The sequence below is a fragment of the Oncorhynchus tshawytscha genome, linkage group LG33, assembly GCF_018296145.1.
Source record: "Oncorhynchus tshawytscha isolate Ot180627B linkage group LG33, Otsh_v2.0, whole genome shotgun sequence".
NCBI classification, from domain to species: Eukaryota; Metazoa; Chordata; class Actinopteri; order Salmoniformes; family Salmonidae; genus Oncorhynchus; species Oncorhynchus tshawytscha.
Window position 1 is genome coordinate 45,923,749 of NC_056461.1, and position 19,139 is coordinate 45,942,887.

The window sequence follows — 19,139 nt, forward strand, 5'->3', positions numbered from 1 at the left end:
TGTTTAGGATCAATAAATGGTTTGATGGTTTGCAATGAATACATTTGATTATCTGGTTTATATTGGCAAAGTATTTGAGTATCGTGAATACACACACACACACACACACACACACACACACACACACACACACACACACACACACACACACACACACACACACACGTCTATGGGCATGCCCCAGACAGGGCAGCAGGTGCAGTAAAAGGATCAGACAGAGACTTCATGGATTTTAGTATGAATATTGAAAAATATTTTATAAGCCATCGTAAAAATCTCGACACTCAAAAGCAAAAAAAGCTATTTATCACAAAAGAACCTTGAATCAAGTCCGTTCATTTCAACAACAGAATAAAAAAACATTTAAAAAAAAAAAAACACTTACAAAGACATTTTCATATTTTCAAAAAGTTCAAAAAGATTTTTAAATGTTCGTATTAAAATCGGTATTAAAACAGTCTTGCATGCAAGTGTTGACAGATATGAAACACATTCTATGTCAAAAGGGAGAAGCATTGTGTAAAGTGGAAGCGTTTGTTCGTCCCAATACAGTCTGGCGAATCACCGGTGTGACACTGGCAAATGTCACAGTCAATATGTACAAGAAGACAGTAGGTAGTTTAAAAAAAATCATAGAATACAGAACACTAGAATCCATCATCGGGAACCTTTAGAACCTCCGGAATCATACAGTATTATTAATTACACGGTAAACTGGCACTACAACACCCATTTTTTCCATTCATTCAGAAAGCACCTTGGTAATAGCGTTGTTTACGGCAGGCAGAACACACACATAGCAATATTGCACAAACTACAGTCAGTATCCCTTAAAGACGATATTAAATGTATCACTTTTACGTGCCGTGATAGTGGAAGGTCTACCCTCCTCTTCCTCCTCCTCCTGTTTCAGTCTGAGGCAGGGCAGGGTTACAACACTCAGCAACTCATTGTAATCCCTTTGACACTTTTATATAACTTGTCTGTCTCAACAGGTAGATCTGCTAACAGAGTCCCTAATGGTATCCTACACATTCTATAGTCCATAGGGCTCTGGTTAAAAGCAGTGTGCTATGTAGGGAATAGAATACCATTCGGGACGCAGCCTAAGGAATGGATGGTCTAATAGTTAAACTGTCATATAGAATGATGTATATTTCCACTGTCGTATAGAAGCTGATTGTATAACAGGTTGGCAGTTGGACTCAGAACACAACCCTATAGGGAGGTCAGAGCGGTATGGACGGTTATGTGACTGGCTAAGAAACAAACTAAAATCGCTAGGATTCTGCAGTGTTTGGTTCCAGTGGAACACAATTCACCGTGGAAACCGTAGAATTAGAACGCGTTCTAATTCTGCGGTAGAACCCACGGTTGATGGTCAGGTTCCGATGGAATGAAACCAAAGCGGAAATTCCACATAACTAATCGACTTATCTTAACCACAGATCACAGCATGTTTGGTTTTAATGAATGTGACAGCAGAAAGGTGAGACTGACAGGCAGCTGTTGGTATATTGCTTGACTCGAACTATGTGGCTTAACGTACACAACCACAGTCATATCAAGCTGAAGGAACGTCCTGGAACAATGACACATCAGTCTTCCAGGGAAATCAGCCCCTGACATCGTTGTAGGTTTGGTTTACAATAGTTAGATAATACAGCCATTTCCACTGTATAAACCTCACCTTAATTTCCCTGAATGTGTGTGTGGGTGTGTGTGTGTGTGTGTGTCACTCAGCCCTCTCTCACAACACAATATGTAACAACGACAGGTAAAACTCTGACACTGTAGAGCTTTACTTCACATGTTCCAGTCACTGGAGTCACAGCTTGTCTTCACAAAGGCCTTTCACCAGCAGAAACAATCGTTGACAGTACAAACAGTCATTTTCATTTAATTTTCAAACCACCTTTAGTCTTCGGTGTTTTATTTTATAGTCTTTCACTCCAACAGACAGTGTCTCTGTGTATCTAGAGTCATAGTGTCGTCATGGTGACTGCCTCAGCAGAGGACAGTTCACAGGGTCAAAGTTCACAAAAGTTCCAAGGCCGCTCAGGAAGAACCACGCCCACTTCCTGCCCCAAAATAGGACGCAGGAAGTATGATAGAGATTAAAAAACTGTCTGAAACGACGACATCTTATCTCCTCGTTTTCATTGGGCACTAACTTTGGACCAGAGCCATAATCCTCCACATGGTCATTGATCATCGCCATTGTTCCGTTACCCAGAATGCTTCAGCAGAGGGTCTTGAGCGCCCCGGAGGCGCAGAGCAGCGTCTGCATGTGGTAAGGGGGCGGAGACACCAGATCCTCTTCCACCGCTTGCTCCGCCCTGAAACTGAACGGCTGGAAGGGAACCTTCTTCTTCAGGATCTGACCGATGCCCATAGAGGGAAACTTACTGCCGCGGTGATAGGGGCTGTCTGGCTCAACGCTGCCCCCAGAGGACGGAGGACTGAAGGCAGATGACGGGTTGAGGGGGGAGAAGGCTGATTTGGGCGGGGAGAAGGCTGAGCCTCCTGGGGGCTGCCGAAGGAGCTGGGGGGCTACAGCTGGTGTCTGACCCGCACCAGTCACCCGAGTTAGAGGAGGACTTTTTAGGCTGGGGGTTGACGATGAGGACGGGGGGGCTGGGGATGGTCGCCTTTTTTAAGTAGGAGGAGTCAGGGTGAAAGGCGGAGACATGTCGCGGAGGGGAGAAGGTCCCATTGGTCAGTTTGTACCAGGGAGTGGCCGAGGCAGGAACCACAACGTCGTCGATTGGCTCGGCTTTGGAGAGGGAGTCGTAGGAATGCATACCTATTGGAGAGGGAGCCGGGGGGGCAGGGATGTGGTCTGGGCTAGTATTGGCCACCTGGAGAGTTTCGAGGCGCCTGATTGGCTGTGGCGTGCGGGGGAAGAGGGGGTGGATCTCTAGGTATTCCATGGAGGACGAGGCGACGGTGCCGGACGGGGCGAGAGGAGAAGCACGGTGGAAGTTACCTGTCACCGCTCGCAGAAGACCTGAGAGAGAGAGAGAGAGACAGAGAGAAGGAGAGACAGAGAGAGCGACAGAGAGAGAGAGAGCGACAGAGAGAGAGACAGAGAGCGAGAGCGAGAGAGAGAGAGAGAGAGAATGAATATGTTAATGTCAGTCACTACATACCACATTATATAACAGTGTTACCCTCTGGGCCGACATGTATCTACCAGACCTGGGTTCAAATACTGGTGTATCTGGTATATATTCTCTGTGTATTTGGGTAGACCAAAACATTTTTTATTTATGTTACCTTTATTTAGCCAGGCAAGTCAGTTAAGAACAAATTCTTAATTTCAATGACGGCCTAGGAACAGTGGGTTAACTGCCTGTTCAGGGGCAGAACGACAGATTTGTACCTTGTCAGCTCGGGGGTTTGAACTTGCAACCTTTCGGTTACTAGACCAACGCTCTAACTACTAGGCTACGCTGCCTCTACACTCTAACCACTAGGCTACCTGCCTCCTCTGCACTCTAACCACTAGGCTGCCTGCCTCCTCTACACTCTAACCACTAGGCTACCTGCCGCCTCTACACTCTAACCACTAGGCTACCTGCCTCCTCTACACTCTAACCACTAGGCTACCTGCCACCTCTACACTCTAACCACTAGGCTACCTGCCGCCTCTACACTCTAACCACTAGGCTACCTGCCTCCTCTACACTCTAACCACTAGGCTACCTGCCTCCTCTACACTCTAACCACTAGGCTACCTGCCTCCTCTACACTCTAACCACTAGGTTACCTGCCGCCTCTACACTCTAACCACTAGGTTACCTTCCGCCTCTACACTCTAACCACTAGGCTATGCTGCCTCCTCTACATTCTAACCACTAGGTTACCTGCCACCTCTACACTCTAACCACTAGGCTACCTGCTGCCTCTACACTCTAACCACTAGGCTACGCTGCCTCTACACTCTAACCACTAGGCTACCTGCTGCCTCTACACTCTAACCACTAGGCTACCTGCCTCCTCTACACTCTAACCTCTAGGCTACCTGCCGCCTCTACACTCTAACCACTAGGCTACCTGCCGCCTCTACACTCTAACCACTAGGCTACCCTGCCACCTCTACACTCTAACCACTAGGCTACCTGCCTCCTCTACACTCTAACCACTAGGCTACCTGCCTCCTCTACACTCTAACCACTAGGCTACCTGCCACCTCTACACTCTAACCACTAGGCTACCTGCCTCCTCTACACTCTAACCACTAGGCTACCTGCCACCTCTACACTCTAACCACTAGGCTTACCCTGCCGCCCCTACACTCTAACCACTAGGCTACCTGCCACCTCTACACTCTAACCACTAGGTTACCTGCCGCCCCTACACTCTAACCACTAGGCTACCTGCCACCTCTACACTCTAACCACTAGGCTACCCTGCCGCCCCTACACTCTAACCACTAGGCTACCTGCCACCTCTACACTCTAACCACTAGGCTACCTGCCTCCTCTACACTCTAACCACTAGGCTACCTGCCACCTCTACACTCTAACCACTAGGCTACCTGCCGCCTCCACACTCTAACCACTAGGCTACCTGCCTCTAACCACTAGGCTACCCTGCCACCTCTACACTCTAACCACTAGGCTACGCTGCCTCCTCTACACTCTAACCACTAGGCTACCTGCCGCCTCTACACTCTAACCACTAGGCTACGCTGCCTCCTCTACACTCTAACCACTAGGCTACCTGCCTCCTCTACACTCTAACCACTAGGTTACGCTGCCTCTACACTCTAACCACTAGGTTACCTGCTGCCTCTACACTCTAACCACTAGGCTACCTGCTGCCTCTACACTCTAACCACTAGGCTACGCTGCCTCTACACTCTAACCACTAGGCTACCTGCTGCCTCTACACTCTAACCACTAGGCTACCTGCCGCCTCTACACTCTAACCACTAGGCTACCTGCCGCCTCTACACTCTAACCACTAGGCTACCCTGCCACCTCTACACTCTAACCACTAGGCTACCTGCCTCCTCTACACTCTAACCACTAGGCTACCTGCCACCTCTACACTCTAACCACTAGGCTACCTGCCTCCTCTACACTCTAACCACTAGGCTACCTGCCACCTCTACACTCTAACCACTAGGCTACCTGCCTCCTCTACACTCTAAGCACTAGGCTACCTGCCACCTCTACACTCTAACCACTAGGCTACCCTGCCGCCCCTACACTCTAACCACTAGGCTACCTGCCACCTCTACACTCTAACCACTAGGTTACCTGCCGCCCCTACACTCTAACCACTAGGCTACCTGCCACCTCTACACTCTAACCACTAGGCTACCCTGCCACCTCTACACTCTAACCACTAGGCTACGCTGCCTCTACACTCTAACCACCAGGCTACGCTGCCTCTACACTCTAACCACTAGGCTACCTGCCACCTCTACACTCTAACCACTAGGCTACCTGCCACCTCTACACTCTAACCACTAGGCTACCTGCCGCCTCAACACTCTAACCACTAGGCTACCTGCCTCCTCTACACTCTAACCACTAGGCTACCCTGCCACCTCTACACTCTAACCACTAGGCTACCCTGCCTCCTCTACACTCTAACCACTAGGCTACCTGCCTCCTCTACACTCTAACCACTAGGCTACCTGCCGCCTCAACACTCTAACCACTAGGCTACCTGCCGCCTCTACACTCTAACCACTAGGCTACCTGCCGCCTCTACACTCTAACCACTAGGCTACCTGCCGCCTCTACACTCTAACCACTAGGCTACCTGCCGCCTCTACACTCTAACCACTAGGCTACCTGCCGCCTCTACACTCTAACCACTAGGCTACCTGCCACCTCTACACTCTAACCACTAGGCTACCTGCCGCCTCAACACTCTAACCACTAGGCTACCTGCCACCTCTACACTCTAACCACTAGGCTACCTGCCGCCTCTACACTCTAACCACTAGGCTACCTGCCGCCTCTACACTCTAACCACTAGGCTACCCTGCCACCTCTACACTCTAACCACTAGGCTACCTGCCTCCTCTACACTCTAACCACTAGGCTACCTGCCCCCTCTACACTCTAACCACTAGGCTACCTGCCTCCTCTACACTCTAACCACTAGGCTACCTGCCACCTCTACACTCTAACCACTAGGCTACCTGCCTCCTCTACACTCTAAGCACTAGGCTACCTGCCACCTCTACACTCTAACCACTAGGCTACCCTGCCGCCCCTACACTCTAACCACTAGGCTACCTGCCACCTCTACACTCTAACCACTAGGTTACCTGCCGCCCCTACACTCTAACCACTAGGCTACCTGCCACCTCTACACTCTAACCACTAGGCTACCCTGCCACCTCTACACTCTAACCACTAGGCTACGCTGCCTCTACACTCTAACCACCAGGCTACGCTGCCTCTACACTCTAACCACTAGGCTACCTGCCACCTCTACACTCTAACCACTAGGCTACCTGCCACCTCTACACTCTAACCACTAGGCTACCTGCCGCCTCAACACTCTAACCACTAGGCTACCTGCCTCCTCTACACTCTAACCACTAGGCTACCCTGCCACCTCTACACTCTAACCACTAGGCTACCTGCCGCCTCTACACTCTAACCACTAGGCTACCTGCCTCCTCTACACTCTAAGCACTAGGCTACCTGCCACCTCTACACTCTAACCACTAGGCTACCTGCCTCCCCAGTACTTTAAATGTAGTATTTTAATGGTTATTTGTATTTAAGAGGATGATCAAATACTTATTTCAAATGTGTCTGTGTGTGTGTGTGTGTGTGTGTGTGTGTCTGTGTGTGTGTGTGTGTGTGTCTGTGTGTGTCTGTGTGTGTCTGTGTGTGTCTGTGTGTGTGTATTTGTGTGTGTGTATTTGTGTGTGTGTATTTGTGTGTGTGTGGTAGATGTCTTTAGGGTGAGTGTGTGTGTGGTAGATGTCTTTATGGTCAGTGTGTGTGTGGTAGATGTCTTTATGGTCAGTGTGTGTGTGGTAGATGTCTTTAGGGTGAGTGTGTGTGTGGTAGATGTCTTTATGGTCAGTGTGTGTGTGGTAGATGTCTTTAGGGTGAGTGTGTGTGTGGTAGATGTCTTTATGGTCAGTGTGTGTGTGGTAGATGTCTTTAGGGTGAGTGTGTGTGTGGTAGATGTCTTTATGGTCAGTGTGTGTGTGTAGTAAGATGGCTTTAGGGTGAGTGTGTGTGTGGTAGATGTCTTTATGGTCAGTGTGTGTGTGGTAGATGTCTTTAGGGTGAGTGTGTGTGTGGTAGATGTCTTTATGGTCAGTGTGTGTGTGTAGTAAGATGGCTTTAGGGTGAGTGTGTGTGTGGTAGATGTCTTTATGGTCAGTGTGTGTGTGGTAGATGTCTTTATGGTCAGTGTGTGTGTGGTAGATGTCTTTATGGTCAGTGTGTGTGTGTAGTAAGATGTCTTTAGGGTGAGTGTGTGTGTGGTAGATGTCTTTATGGTCAGTGTGTGTGTGTAGTAAGATGGCTTTAGGGTGAGTGTGTGTGTGGTAGATGTCATTAGGGTGAGTGTGTGTGTGGTAGATGTCTTTATGGTCAGTGTGTGTGTGGTAGATGTCTTTAGGGTGAGTGTGTGTGTGGTAGATGTCTTTATGGTCAGTGTGTGTGTGGTAGATGTCTTTAGGGTGAGTGTGTGTGTGGTAGATGTCTTTATGGTCAGTGTGTGTGTGGTAGATGTCTTTATGGTAAGTGTGTGTGGTAGATGTCTTTAGGGTGAGTGTGTGTGTGGTAGATGTCTTTATGGTCAGTGTGTGTGTGGTAGATGTCTTTAGGGTGAGTGTGTGTGTGGTAGATGTCTTTATGGTCAGTGTGTGTGTGTAGTAAGATGGCTTTAGGGTGAGTGTGTGTGTGGTAGATGTCTTTAGACAAAATATAAATACACGGATTGAGTTTGAGGAGCTCCTTTATGACTGAACGCAGACAACCTGTAAGCAGGAGGAGAGAGATGGAGGGGAAAGAAGGAGAAAAGGAGGGACAGAGAAAGGGATGGAGAGAAAGAGGGAGAAGGATGAGAGCGAGAGGGAGAGAGAGAGGTTCGCAGAGAGCAGGAGAAGGGGGGTGGAACAATATATTTCTCAGGAGGGAGAAAGGGAGAGATACACAGCATGGCATATTAGTCTATTCGGGCTATGTCAGCCACACCTGTTGCTGACAGGTGTATAAAATCGAGCACACCGCCATGCAATCTCCATAGACAAACGTTGGCAATAGAATGGCCTGTACTGAAGAGCTCAGTGACAACGTGGCACCGTTAGAAAGGATGTCACCTTTCCCACAAGTCAGTTCTTCAAAATTTAGTCAAAGCCTAAGATCACCCAATGCCAAGCGGTCGGCTGGAGTGGTGTGAAGCTCGCCGCCATTGGACTCAATGAAAACGTGTTCTCTGGAGTGATGAATCCGACAGACGAATCTGGGTTTGGCGAATGCCAGGAGAACGCTACAGTACGTGCCCGAATGCATAGTGCTAACTGTGGAGGAATAATGGTCTGGGGTTGTTTTTCATGGTTCAGGCTAGGCCCCTTAGTGAAAGCCTTCCCAGAAGAGTGGAGGCTGTTATAGCAGCAATGTTCCATCATCTAGTGGAAAGCCTTCCCAGAAGAGTGGAGGCTGTTATAGCAGCAATGTTCCATCATCTAGTGGAAAACCTTCCCAGAAGAGTGGAGGCTGTTATAGCAGCAATGTTCCAACATCTAGTGGAAAACCTTCCCAGAAGAGTGGAGGCTGTTATAGCAGCAATGTTCCAACATCTAGTGGAAAGCCTTCCCAGAAGAGTGGAGGCTGTTATAGCAGCAATGTTCCAACATATAGTGGAAAGCCTTCCCAGAAGAGTGGAGGCTGTTATAGCAGCAATGTTCCAACATCTAGTGGAAAGCCTTCCCAGAAGAGTGGAGGCTGTTATAGCAGCAATGTTCCAACATCTAGTGGAAAACCTTCCCAGAAGAGTGGAGGCTGTTATAGCAGCAATGTTCCAACATCTAGTGGAAAGCCTTCCCAGAAGAGTGGAGGCTGTTATAGCAGCAATGTTCCAACATATAGTGGAAAGCCTTCCCAGAAGAGTGGAGGCTGTTATAGCAGCAATGTTCCAACATCTAGTGGAAAGCCTTCCCAGAAGAGTGGAGGCTGTTATAGCAGCAATGTTCCAACATCTAGTGGAAAACCTTCCCAGAAGAGTGGAGGCTGTTATAGCAGCAACGGAGGGACCAACTCCATATTAAATACCCATGATTGTGGAATGAGATGTCGGAGGAGCAGGTCACCTTCCTCTGTTAATTGGGTCAACAGAGTACAGACGAACATATGAACTCGCCAACAGCCCATTTCAAGGTATGCTGGCTGTGTTGTATGTATGTGTGTGTGTGTGTATGTGTGTGTGTGTGTGTGTGTATGTGTGTGTGTGTGTGTGTGTGTGTGTATGTGTGTGTGTGTGTGTGTATGTGTGTGTGTGTGTGTGTGTGTGTGTATGTGTGTGTGTGTGTGTGTATGTGTGTATGTGTGTGTGTGTATGTGTGTATGTGTGTGTGTGTGTGTGTGTGTGTGTGTGTATGTGTGTATGTGTGTGTGTGTGTGTGTGTGTGTGTGTGTGTGTGTGTGTGTGTGTGTGTGTGTGTGTGTGTGTGTGTGTGTGTATGTGTGTGTGTGTGTATGTGTGTGTGTGTGTGTGTATGTGTGTATGTGTGTGTGTGTATGTGTGTATGTGTGTGTGTGTGTGTGTGTGTGTGTGTATGTGTGTGTGTGTGTGTGTGTGTATGTGTGTATGTGTGTGTGTGTATGTGTGTGTGTGTGTGTGTATGTGTGTATGTGTGTATGTGTGTATGTGTGTATGTGTGTGTGTGTGTGTGTGTGTGTGTGTGTGTATGTGTGTGTGTGTGTGTGTGTGTGTGTGTGTGTGTGTGTGTGTGTGTGTGTGTGTGTGTGTGTGTGTGTGTGTGTGTGTGTGTGTGTGTGTGTGTGTGTGTGTGTGTGTGTGTGTGTGTGTGTGTGTGTGTGTGTGTGTGTGTGTGTGTGTGTGTGTGTGTGTGTGTGTGTGTGTGTGTGGTCTCACCTGTTTTATGGGGATGAAGGGATGGGAGGGATGGAGGGGTAGAGGAGTGGAGGTATGGAGGGATGACATCTAGTGTTGGGTTGTATCCAGATTTCCATATCTTCATATCGTGCCCGTGTCATCCCAGGTTTTATGGTATTACCGACAGTGCACACAAGGGCCGCTATTTCTTTTCAAAGGAAGATAATTCCCATAAAACGTCACCAGAATGCAACAAAATACTAACCAATACTTTTAAAATGTGTTTCACCTTTAGTTAACTAGGCAAGTCAGTTATGAACAAATTCTTATTTACAATCACGGCCTACCCCCCGGCCAAACCCTAACCCGGACGACGCTGGGACAATTGTGTGCCTCCCTATCGTGACTCCCAATCACGGCCTACCCCCCCGCCAAATCCTAACCCGGACGACGCTGGGACAATTGTGTGCCTCCCTATCGTGACTCCCAATCACGGCCTACCCCCGGCCAAACCCTAACCCGGACGACGCTGGGACAATTGTGTGCCTCCCTATCGTGACTCCCAATCACGGCCTACCCCCCGGCCAAATCCTAACCCGGACGACGCTGGGACAATTGTGTGCCTCCCAATGGGGACTCCCAATCACGGCCTAGCCCGGCCAAACCCTAACCCGGACGACGCTGGGACAATTGTGTGCCTCCCTATGGCGACTCCCAATCTGGTTGTGATACAGCCTGGAATCAAGCCAGGGTCTGTAGTGACACTTCTAGTACTGAGATGCAGTTCCTCAGACCACTGGCCACTTGGGAGCCTGAGTGATACTAAGGAATTCTCATAGAGAATGCCAACTAAATGCTAACGAAAGCATTGCAAACATTTTGTACAGTTTCTGACCTAAACTGTACAAGTTAAAATGATACTCACAGTTTGCTGCACGTGCAAAACTAATATTAGCCAGCAAGGCTCTTGATCTAGGAGGGGATTCTCTACTGTTACCAAGCGAATTCTTGATTTTTAGAAGAAGTTAACCACTTAGCTAAATAGGCTAACTAGCAACTACATTAGCACACCAAACACACAACTACAGGGTATTTAGCACATTTTAGATAGTTAACTTAATAGTTATAAGACATATCTAGCTGGCCAACATTTAGTTGTTAATTAGATCACCTGACGCACGCTGCACTACAGTGAATGACTCTCGAGGCTACGGTCTATCGTCGTTGTGTGCTTATAAACAAACACCAAACACATTTTTATCTACTAACGTATTTCACAAGTTGACTACAGCTATTTACTTTTAAAAAAGTAGATACAAATATTCAAATGTTACATAAATAAAAATTTAAAAAAAAACTTATATAACAATCCCGTGGTTTTCCCCAAATATCCCAGTATACACCGTCTCCACTCCTCTACCCCTCCATCCCTCCCATCCCTTCATCCCCATAAAACAGGTGAGACCACACACACACACACACACACACACACACATACACACATATATACGGTATACCGCCCAAGCATAGTGACATCTGCCATTGTTGTTGAGAGTAATCAGCTCTCCAGATAACACAAAGGATTTCTGTTGAGAGGACAGACATGGAATAGAGTGGTGTGTGTGTGTGTGTGTGCTCTCACCATTCCTGTGCTTCTTCTCCTTGCTCGGGCCCTTGCTAACGGCCAGGTAGACGGGAGTCTGTTTAGGAGGGATGGTGACCTTCTCTACGTGTTTTCTCCACTGGGTTTGGAAGTACTCATTCTTCTCTGTCTTCTTCTCCTTCTCCTGGTACACCTTCTCCTGGAGGACAGAGATGTTATTACAACGTTATTCCCAGAGATATTCAAGTATTCTATTCTTCTCCTGGAGGACAGAGATGTTATTACAACGTTATTCCCAGAGATATTCAAGTATTCTATTCTTCTCCTGGAGGACAGAGATGTTATTACAACGTTATTCCCAGAGATATTCAAGTATTCTATTCTTCTCCTGGAGGACAGAGATGTTATTACAACGTTATTCCCAGAGATATTCAAGTATTCTATTCTTCTCCTGGAGGACAGAGACGTTACCACTATAATGAACTGTAGCGACCACTATAATGTACTGTAGCGACCACTATAATGTAGCTACCACTATAATGTACTGTAGCGACCACTATAATGTAGCTACCACTATAATGTACTGTAGCGACCACTATAATGTACTGTAGCGACCACTATAATGTAGCTACCACTATAATGTACTGTAGCGACCACTATAATGTACTGTAGCGACCACTATAATGTAGCTACCACTATAATGTACTGTAGCGACCACTATAATGTAGCTACCACTATAATGTACTGTAGCGACCACTATAATGTAGCTACCACTATAATGTACTGTAGCTACCACTATAATGTAGCTACCACTATAATGTAGCTACCACTATAATGTAGCTACCACTATAATGTAGCTACCACTATAACGAACTGTAGCGACCACTATAATGTACTGTAGCGACCACTATAATGTAGCTACCACTATAATGTACTGTAGCGACCACTATAATGTAGCTACCACTATAATGTACTGTAGCGACCACTATAATGTAGCTACCACTATAATGTACTGTAGCGACCACTATAATGTAGCGACCACTATAATGTACTGTAGCTACCACTATAATGTAGCTACCACTATAATGTAGCTACCACTATAATGTAATGTAATGTAGGGTGTCTATAATATCCTCTTCACCATGGTGGTGTAGTGTAGTGAAGGGTGTCTATAATATCCTGTACTCCATAAAGTGTAGTGTTTCCTAACCTAGCCTGTACTCCAGGTGTTGTTTACCCTAACCTAGCCTGTACTCCAGGTGCTGTTTACCCTAACCTAGCCTGTACTCCAGGTGTTGTTTACCCTAACCTAGCCTGTACTCCAGGTGTTGTTTACCCTAACCTAGCCTGTACTCCAGGTGCTGTTTACCCTAACCTAGCCTGTACTCCAAGTGTTGTTTACCCTAACCTAGCCTGTACTCCAGGTGTTGTTTACCCTAGCCTGTACTCCAGGTGTTGTTTACCCTAGCCTGTACTCCAGGTGTTGTTTACCCTAGCCTGTACTCCAGGTGTTGTTTACCCTAGCCTGTACTCCAGGTGTTGTTTACCCTAACCTACCCTGTACTCCAGGTGTTGTTTACCCTAACCTACCCTGTACTCCTTGGAGAGCCTCTTCATCTTGTTGTTGAGCAGGAAGTAGACAGCCAGGGTGTGACAGGCTCTGTTGGTGAGCACGGCACTCAGCACTTCGCTGTGTTTGTAGCCCATCCTCTCTGTCATATGCAGTAATACCATGTGGTTGATCTCCTCAATGTGGATCCTAGAGAGACAGAGAGAGACGTTAGCCATCAGACCTGTGTCTGCGTTGCCGTGTGTGTGTGTGTGTGTGTGTGTGTGTGTGTGTGTGTGTGTGTGTGTGTGTGTGGACCTGTTGAGGTAGGGTGCTCCAGTGTTAGCGTTAGCCAGTTGACCTGTGTGTGTACCTGTTGAGGTAGGGTGCTCCAGTGTTAGCGTTAGCCAGTTGTAGCCAGGAGTCGACCATGACCTGGTGGATGTTGGGTCTCTTAGCTGGATCTGGTTCTAACAGCTTCTTCAACAGACAGATGGCCGCTGTGGAGAGAGAGGATGGGAGAGGGAGAGAGAGAGAGAGAGAGAGAGAGAGAGAGAGAGAGAGAGAGGGATAGAGAGGAAACGAGAGAGAGATGGGGGAGAGGAGGGCAGAGGGGGAGAGAGGGAGAGAGAGACAGACAGAGAGGGAGAGAGAGAGAAAGAGAGAGAAAGGGGGGGAGGAGAGAGAGAATTGGTTAAAATATTTACTATGACGTAAAATACTAACTAATCCAGACAGAGTGTATCAGGGTGAATTAAATTTAAATTCCAATCAATTCAGAAAGTAAACCAAATTCAAAAATCCCATTCCAAATGTTCCTCATTGAAAAGCATTGGGGACAATTGGAATTACAGTGTAACTTGCCCAATTAACTAGGATTTTAAATGGAAGTGAACCCGGACAAACCCCAGTGTCTGTGTCAGTGTTCAGACTTCCATTCTCAGTGAGGTTAAATGACACATATGTCTGTCTGACCCTTGTGCTTTTCTGTTGCCTGTTGACTGGCAATTCATTGTTTCCTGTTAGTTCTAACTGTGTCTCAGCTGATGGATTCCTCACGGAAGTCCCTCTCAGACACAGGGCTATTTACAGAATAACAACTTTCTCTCTCTCTCTCTCTCTCCTTAGGAAACGAGGGAATAATGTCTGTCTGTCTGGTGTCTGGAATCTTAGGGCCTCCCCCCCCCCCTCCTCTCCTCTCCTCTCCTCTCCTCTCCTCTCCTCTCCTCTCCCCCCCCCCTCCCCTCCCTCCTCTCCCCTCTCCTCTCCTCTCCTCTCCTCTCCTCCTCCCCTCTCCTCCTCTCCTCTCCTCTCCTCCTCCTCTCCTCTCCTCCTCTCCCCTCCCTCTCCTCTCCCCTCCCCTCCTCTCCCTCCCCTCCCCTCCCCTCCTCCCCTCCCCTCCCCCTCCCCTCCTCTCCCTCCCCCCCCCCCTCCCTCCTCCCCCCTCTCCCCTCCCCTCTCTCCCCTCCTCTCCCCTCCTCTCCTCCCCCCTCCTCCCCCCCCTCCTCTCCCTCCCCTCCTCTCCCCTCCTCCCCTCTCCCTCCTCCCCTCCCTCCCCCCCCTCCCCTCCCCCTCCTCTCCTCTCCCCTCCTCTCCCTCCTCTCCTCTCCCTCCTCTCCTCTCCTCCCCTCTCCCCTCCCCTCTCCTCTCCCTCTCCTCCTCCCTCTCCTCTCCTCTCCCTCTCCCCTCCTCTCCTCTCCCTCTCCCCTCCTCTCCTCTCCCCTCCTCCCTCTCCCTCCTCTCCTCTCCCCTCCTCTCCCTCCTCTCCCTCCTCCCCCTCCCTCTCCTCTCCTCTCCTCTCCCTCTCCTCCCTCTCCTCTCCTCTCCCCTCTCCCTCCCTCCTCTCCTCCCTCCTCTCCTCTCCTCCCCCTCCTCTCCTCTCCCCTCCTCCTCCCCTCCTCCCTCTCCCTCCCCTCCTCTCCTCTCCCCTCCCTCTCCCTCCCCCTCCTCCTCCCTCCTCTCCCTCTCCCCTCCCCTCCTCTCCTCTCCTCTCCCCCTCCCTCCCTCTCCTCCTCCTCTCCCCTCCCCTCCCCTCCCTCCTCTCCTCTCCCTCCTCTCCTCCTCCTCCCTCTCCTCTCCTCTCCTCCCCCTCCCCTCCCCCCTCTCCCTCCTCCCCCCCTCCCCTCCTCTCCTCTCCCTCTCCTCTCCTCTCCTCCCTCCCCTCCCCCTCCCTCCCTCCCCTCCCTCCCTCTCCCCTCTCCCCTCCCCTCCCCTCCTCTCCTCTCCTCTCCTCTCCTCTCCTCTCCTCTCCTCTCCTCTCCCTCCTCCTCCCCTCTCCCTCTCCTCTCCTCTCCTCCTCTCCTCTCCTCTCCTCTCCTCTCCTCTCCTCCTCCCCTCCCCTCCTCTCCTCCTCTCCTCTCCTCTCCTCTCCTCCTCCCTTACATAAGAAGATGAATGAGAAGACAGCTCTGTGTCACGAGCTTGGATTAATAATTGCTTACATAACTCTGTCTCCTGACTCTGTCTAAACTCACACACTTTGCATCATCAAGAGGTGTGTGTGTGTGTGTGTTGACTGGAATCAGATGGGGTTGGTTGGTTTAGCAGCATCTCAAGTCTTCTCACAGACGTCAGTTCAACATCTAGTTTCGATTTACATTTGGTTGAGTTGTCAACTAACCGTGAATTCAACATGAAATCAACAACAAAAAGGTTCAAAAATAAATAATTTATTTAAAAAACGACGTATTGCAAATCCAATCAGCATTGATTAAACTTCATCACATACATTTTTGGGTGGGTGGGTGGGGTGGGGTGGGGGGGTGGGTTGAAATGACGTGGAAACAACGTTGATTCAACAATTTTTTTGCCCAGTGGGATTGTTGGAAGAGCTAGAGGAAGGAAACCAGTTGGGATGAAACGTTACAGTACCCTTTCACCCCCCTCCTCCAAACCTCTAATTAAAATTGACATAACAGCCAATCGTATAAGTTATGAGTGACAGCAGGAGCTACAGAGAACCGGTTGGTCCTGCCATTAAGTGGGGGTGCCAGATGCGCTTGGCTTGGCATTCCACTAGCACCTGAGGTAGATCTTCACACACACACACACACACACACACACACACACACACACACACACACACACACACACACACACGCTCCCACCTCTATTATAAAAGAGATGAATCAAGGCGTCAATGAATGTTGAGACACGCTACCATCCATGTCACTGTGTGAATCGACCTGACCTCAGAGGAATGAGCTGACAAATGTCAAGAGTAAAGTTAGCTATGGCTATGAGGGTTTAGAAAAACACTCCGTGATTGAATAAGGCGTTGTGATGAGGTCGTCAGAATAGGTCCAGTGCATCAGTACAAAGATGAGTTGTTAAAATGACAATGTGGGGATGGTTGAAGAAATCACCAGATAATATAACATGAACTACACACACGTAAAACTGGTCCTTGTTGTGGGGGGGGGTCACTGATAATACACGACATGTCGTTTCCATTCACCCGTCAATATGAGTACACTCTCTGGCCTGGCATGAATATATCAACCCCCCCCCCAACCCCACCCCCGTAGAGGAAGGAAGAGCAGCATAAGGAATCAGTCCGTCTGCATGAGAGAAACAGTGGAAGGAAACACTGTCATCAGTTTCACCTCAATTCCAGGCGCATTTATTTTTATTTTTTATCGATACGATCACTAGGACGTCAGGAACAGACTGGAATATTTACTGACGGAACAATTTAACACGCTAATATAATATTAAGATAAAATACCAAGGCTGTCTATAACTTAGAGGGGGGGTGCTGCTAGTTACAGGCTAATTCATCCGGCACAGCCAGAAGAGGACTGGCCACCCTCATAGCCTGGTTCCTCTCTAGGTTTCTAATCTCAACCCGGCACAGCCAGAAGAGGACTGGCCCCCCTCATAGCCTGGTTCCTCTCCAGGTTTCTAATCTCAACCCGGCACAGCCAGAAGAGGACTGGCCCCCTCATAGCCTGGTTCCTCTCCAGGTTTCTAATCTCAACCCGGCACAGCCAGAAGAGGACTGGCCCCCCTCATAGCCTGGTTCCTCTCCAGGTTTCTAATCTCAACCCGGCACAGCCAGAAGAGGACTGGCCCCCCTCATAGCCTGGTTCCTCTCCAGGTTTCTAATCTCAACCCGGCACAGCCAGAAGAGGACTGGCCCCCCCTCATAGCCTGGTTCCTCTCTAGGTTTCTAATCTCAACCCGGCACAGCCAGAAGAGGACTGGCCACCCCTCATAGCCTGGTTCCTCTCTAGGTTTCTTCCTAGGTTCCTGCCTTTCTAGGGAGTTTTTCCTAGCCACCGTGCTTCTACACCTGCATTGCTTGCTGTTTGGGGTTTTAGGCTGGGTTTCTGTACAGCACTTTGAGATATCAGCTGATGTAAGAAGGGCTTTATCAATAAATTTGATTTGATCTGAGAGAGAGAAGAGGAGGAAGCAGACTGTCTCTGTATCACCCTCTAGTTAACTCTATGTGACTATGGAACATGGCCTGATTGGATTTCATTACCTAACATGAATGTCTTGACTTTTAGACTCCTCTTCTAGTGTTACCTGTAGTATATCTACATAGGTCATCTTTCCCCATAACCCCTCAGGTACATATCGTATCTCAACACACCTTCACACAGGGTACATATCGTATCTCAACACACCTTCACACAGGGTACATATCGTATCTCAACACACCTTCACACAGGGTACACATCGTATCTCAACACAACTTCACACAGGGTACACATCGTATCTCAACACACCTTCACACAGGGTACATATCGTATCTCAACACACCTTCACACAGGGTACATATCGTATCTCAACACACCTTCACACAGGGTACATATCGTATCTCAACACACCTTCACACAGGGTACATATCGTATCTCAACACACCTTCACACAGGGTACACATCGTATCTCAACACAACTTCACACAGGGTACATATCGTATCTCAACACACCTTCACACAGGGTACACATCGTATCTCAACACACCTTCACACAGGGTACATGCAGTTCTCTACCCTCACAAACATTCGTGTGTGTGTGTGTGTGTGTGTGTGTGTGTGTGTCTGTGGTGATGGTGGTTGGATTCCGTTCAGGTGTTGTCTACACAGAATGTCCCCGAACATAGCTGTGTGTGTGTGTTTCTGTATGTTTGTGTATATACACGTGTGTGTGTGTGTGTACCTGTAGAGAGAGAGGGCGGTAGAGGGTTCATATCCTTGTCCACCATCTTCTGGTGCAGAGCCCTGAGACTGAAGGGCTCCACGGTGAAGGGAAGGCTGCCCGTCAGCATGGCATACATGTTCACGCCTCTGCAAGGGACAACAGGCACAGGAACGTTACCCAGCCACTAATAAATGAGTTCTAGTGAACTGGTTGAGAAGTGATCCTGGCATACATGTTCACTCCTCTGCAAGGGACAACAGGCACAGGAACGTTACCCAGCCACTAATAAATGAGTTCTAGTGAACTGGTTGAGAAGTGATCCTGGCATACATGTTCACTCCTCTGCAAGGGACAACAGGCACAGGAACGTTACCCAGCCACTAATAAATGAGTTCTAGTGAACTGGTTGAGAAGTGATCCTGGCATACATGTTCACTCCTCTGCAAGGGACAACAGGGACGTTACACAATGTCTGCCAGACAATAATACCTTACTACAAATTATCATAGGCAACTTGTTGAGAAGTGATCTGGTAGTTTGTATAGAGGTCTTTACAGCAACATGTAGAAACATGTATGTTGTACATTGTTGTGTATGAAACATGTGTGTTGTACATTGTTGTGTATGAAACATGTATGTTGTACATTGTTGTGAATGAAACATGTATGTTGTACATTGTTGTGAATGAAACATGTGTGTTGTACATTGTTGTGTATGAAACATGTATGTTGTAAACTGCTGTCCCGCCCTGACCTTAGAGAGACGTTTTATTTCTCTATTTGG

General features: G+C 48.4%; 1 protein-coding gene across 3 annotated transcripts in view; it reads right to left on the reverse strand.

Annotated features, from left to right (window-relative positions):
- Positions 1 to 252: 252 nt before the first annotated feature.
- Positions 253 to 19,139, reverse strand: part of hunk (hormonally up-regulated Neu-associated kinase) — a 36,407-nt gene continuing 17,520 nt past the window's right edge. Inside the window, exons 6-11 of one of the 3 annotated variants that reach the window (XM_042311608.1) lie at positions 18,375 to 18,502; positions 13,579 to 13,705; positions 13,247 to 13,415; positions 11,696 to 11,855; positions 10,093 to 10,255; positions 2,887 to 3,010 (exon numbers count right to left, since the gene is read on the reverse strand). In XM_042311608.1, coding sequence (XP_042167542.1) covers positions 10,098 to 10,255; positions 11,696 to 11,855; positions 13,247 to 13,415; positions 13,579 to 13,705; positions 18,375 to 18,502 — 742 coding nt within the window. In that variant the 3' untranslated portion in view covers positions 2,887 to 3,010; positions 10,093 to 10,097. Of the gene's footprint in view, positions 3,011 to 10,092; positions 10,262 to 11,695; positions 11,856 to 13,246; positions 13,416 to 13,578; positions 13,706 to 18,374; positions 18,503 to 19,139 lie in introns of all 3 variants that reach the window. The other 2 variants (XM_042311607.1, XM_042311606.1) reach the window with 2 other exon arrangements.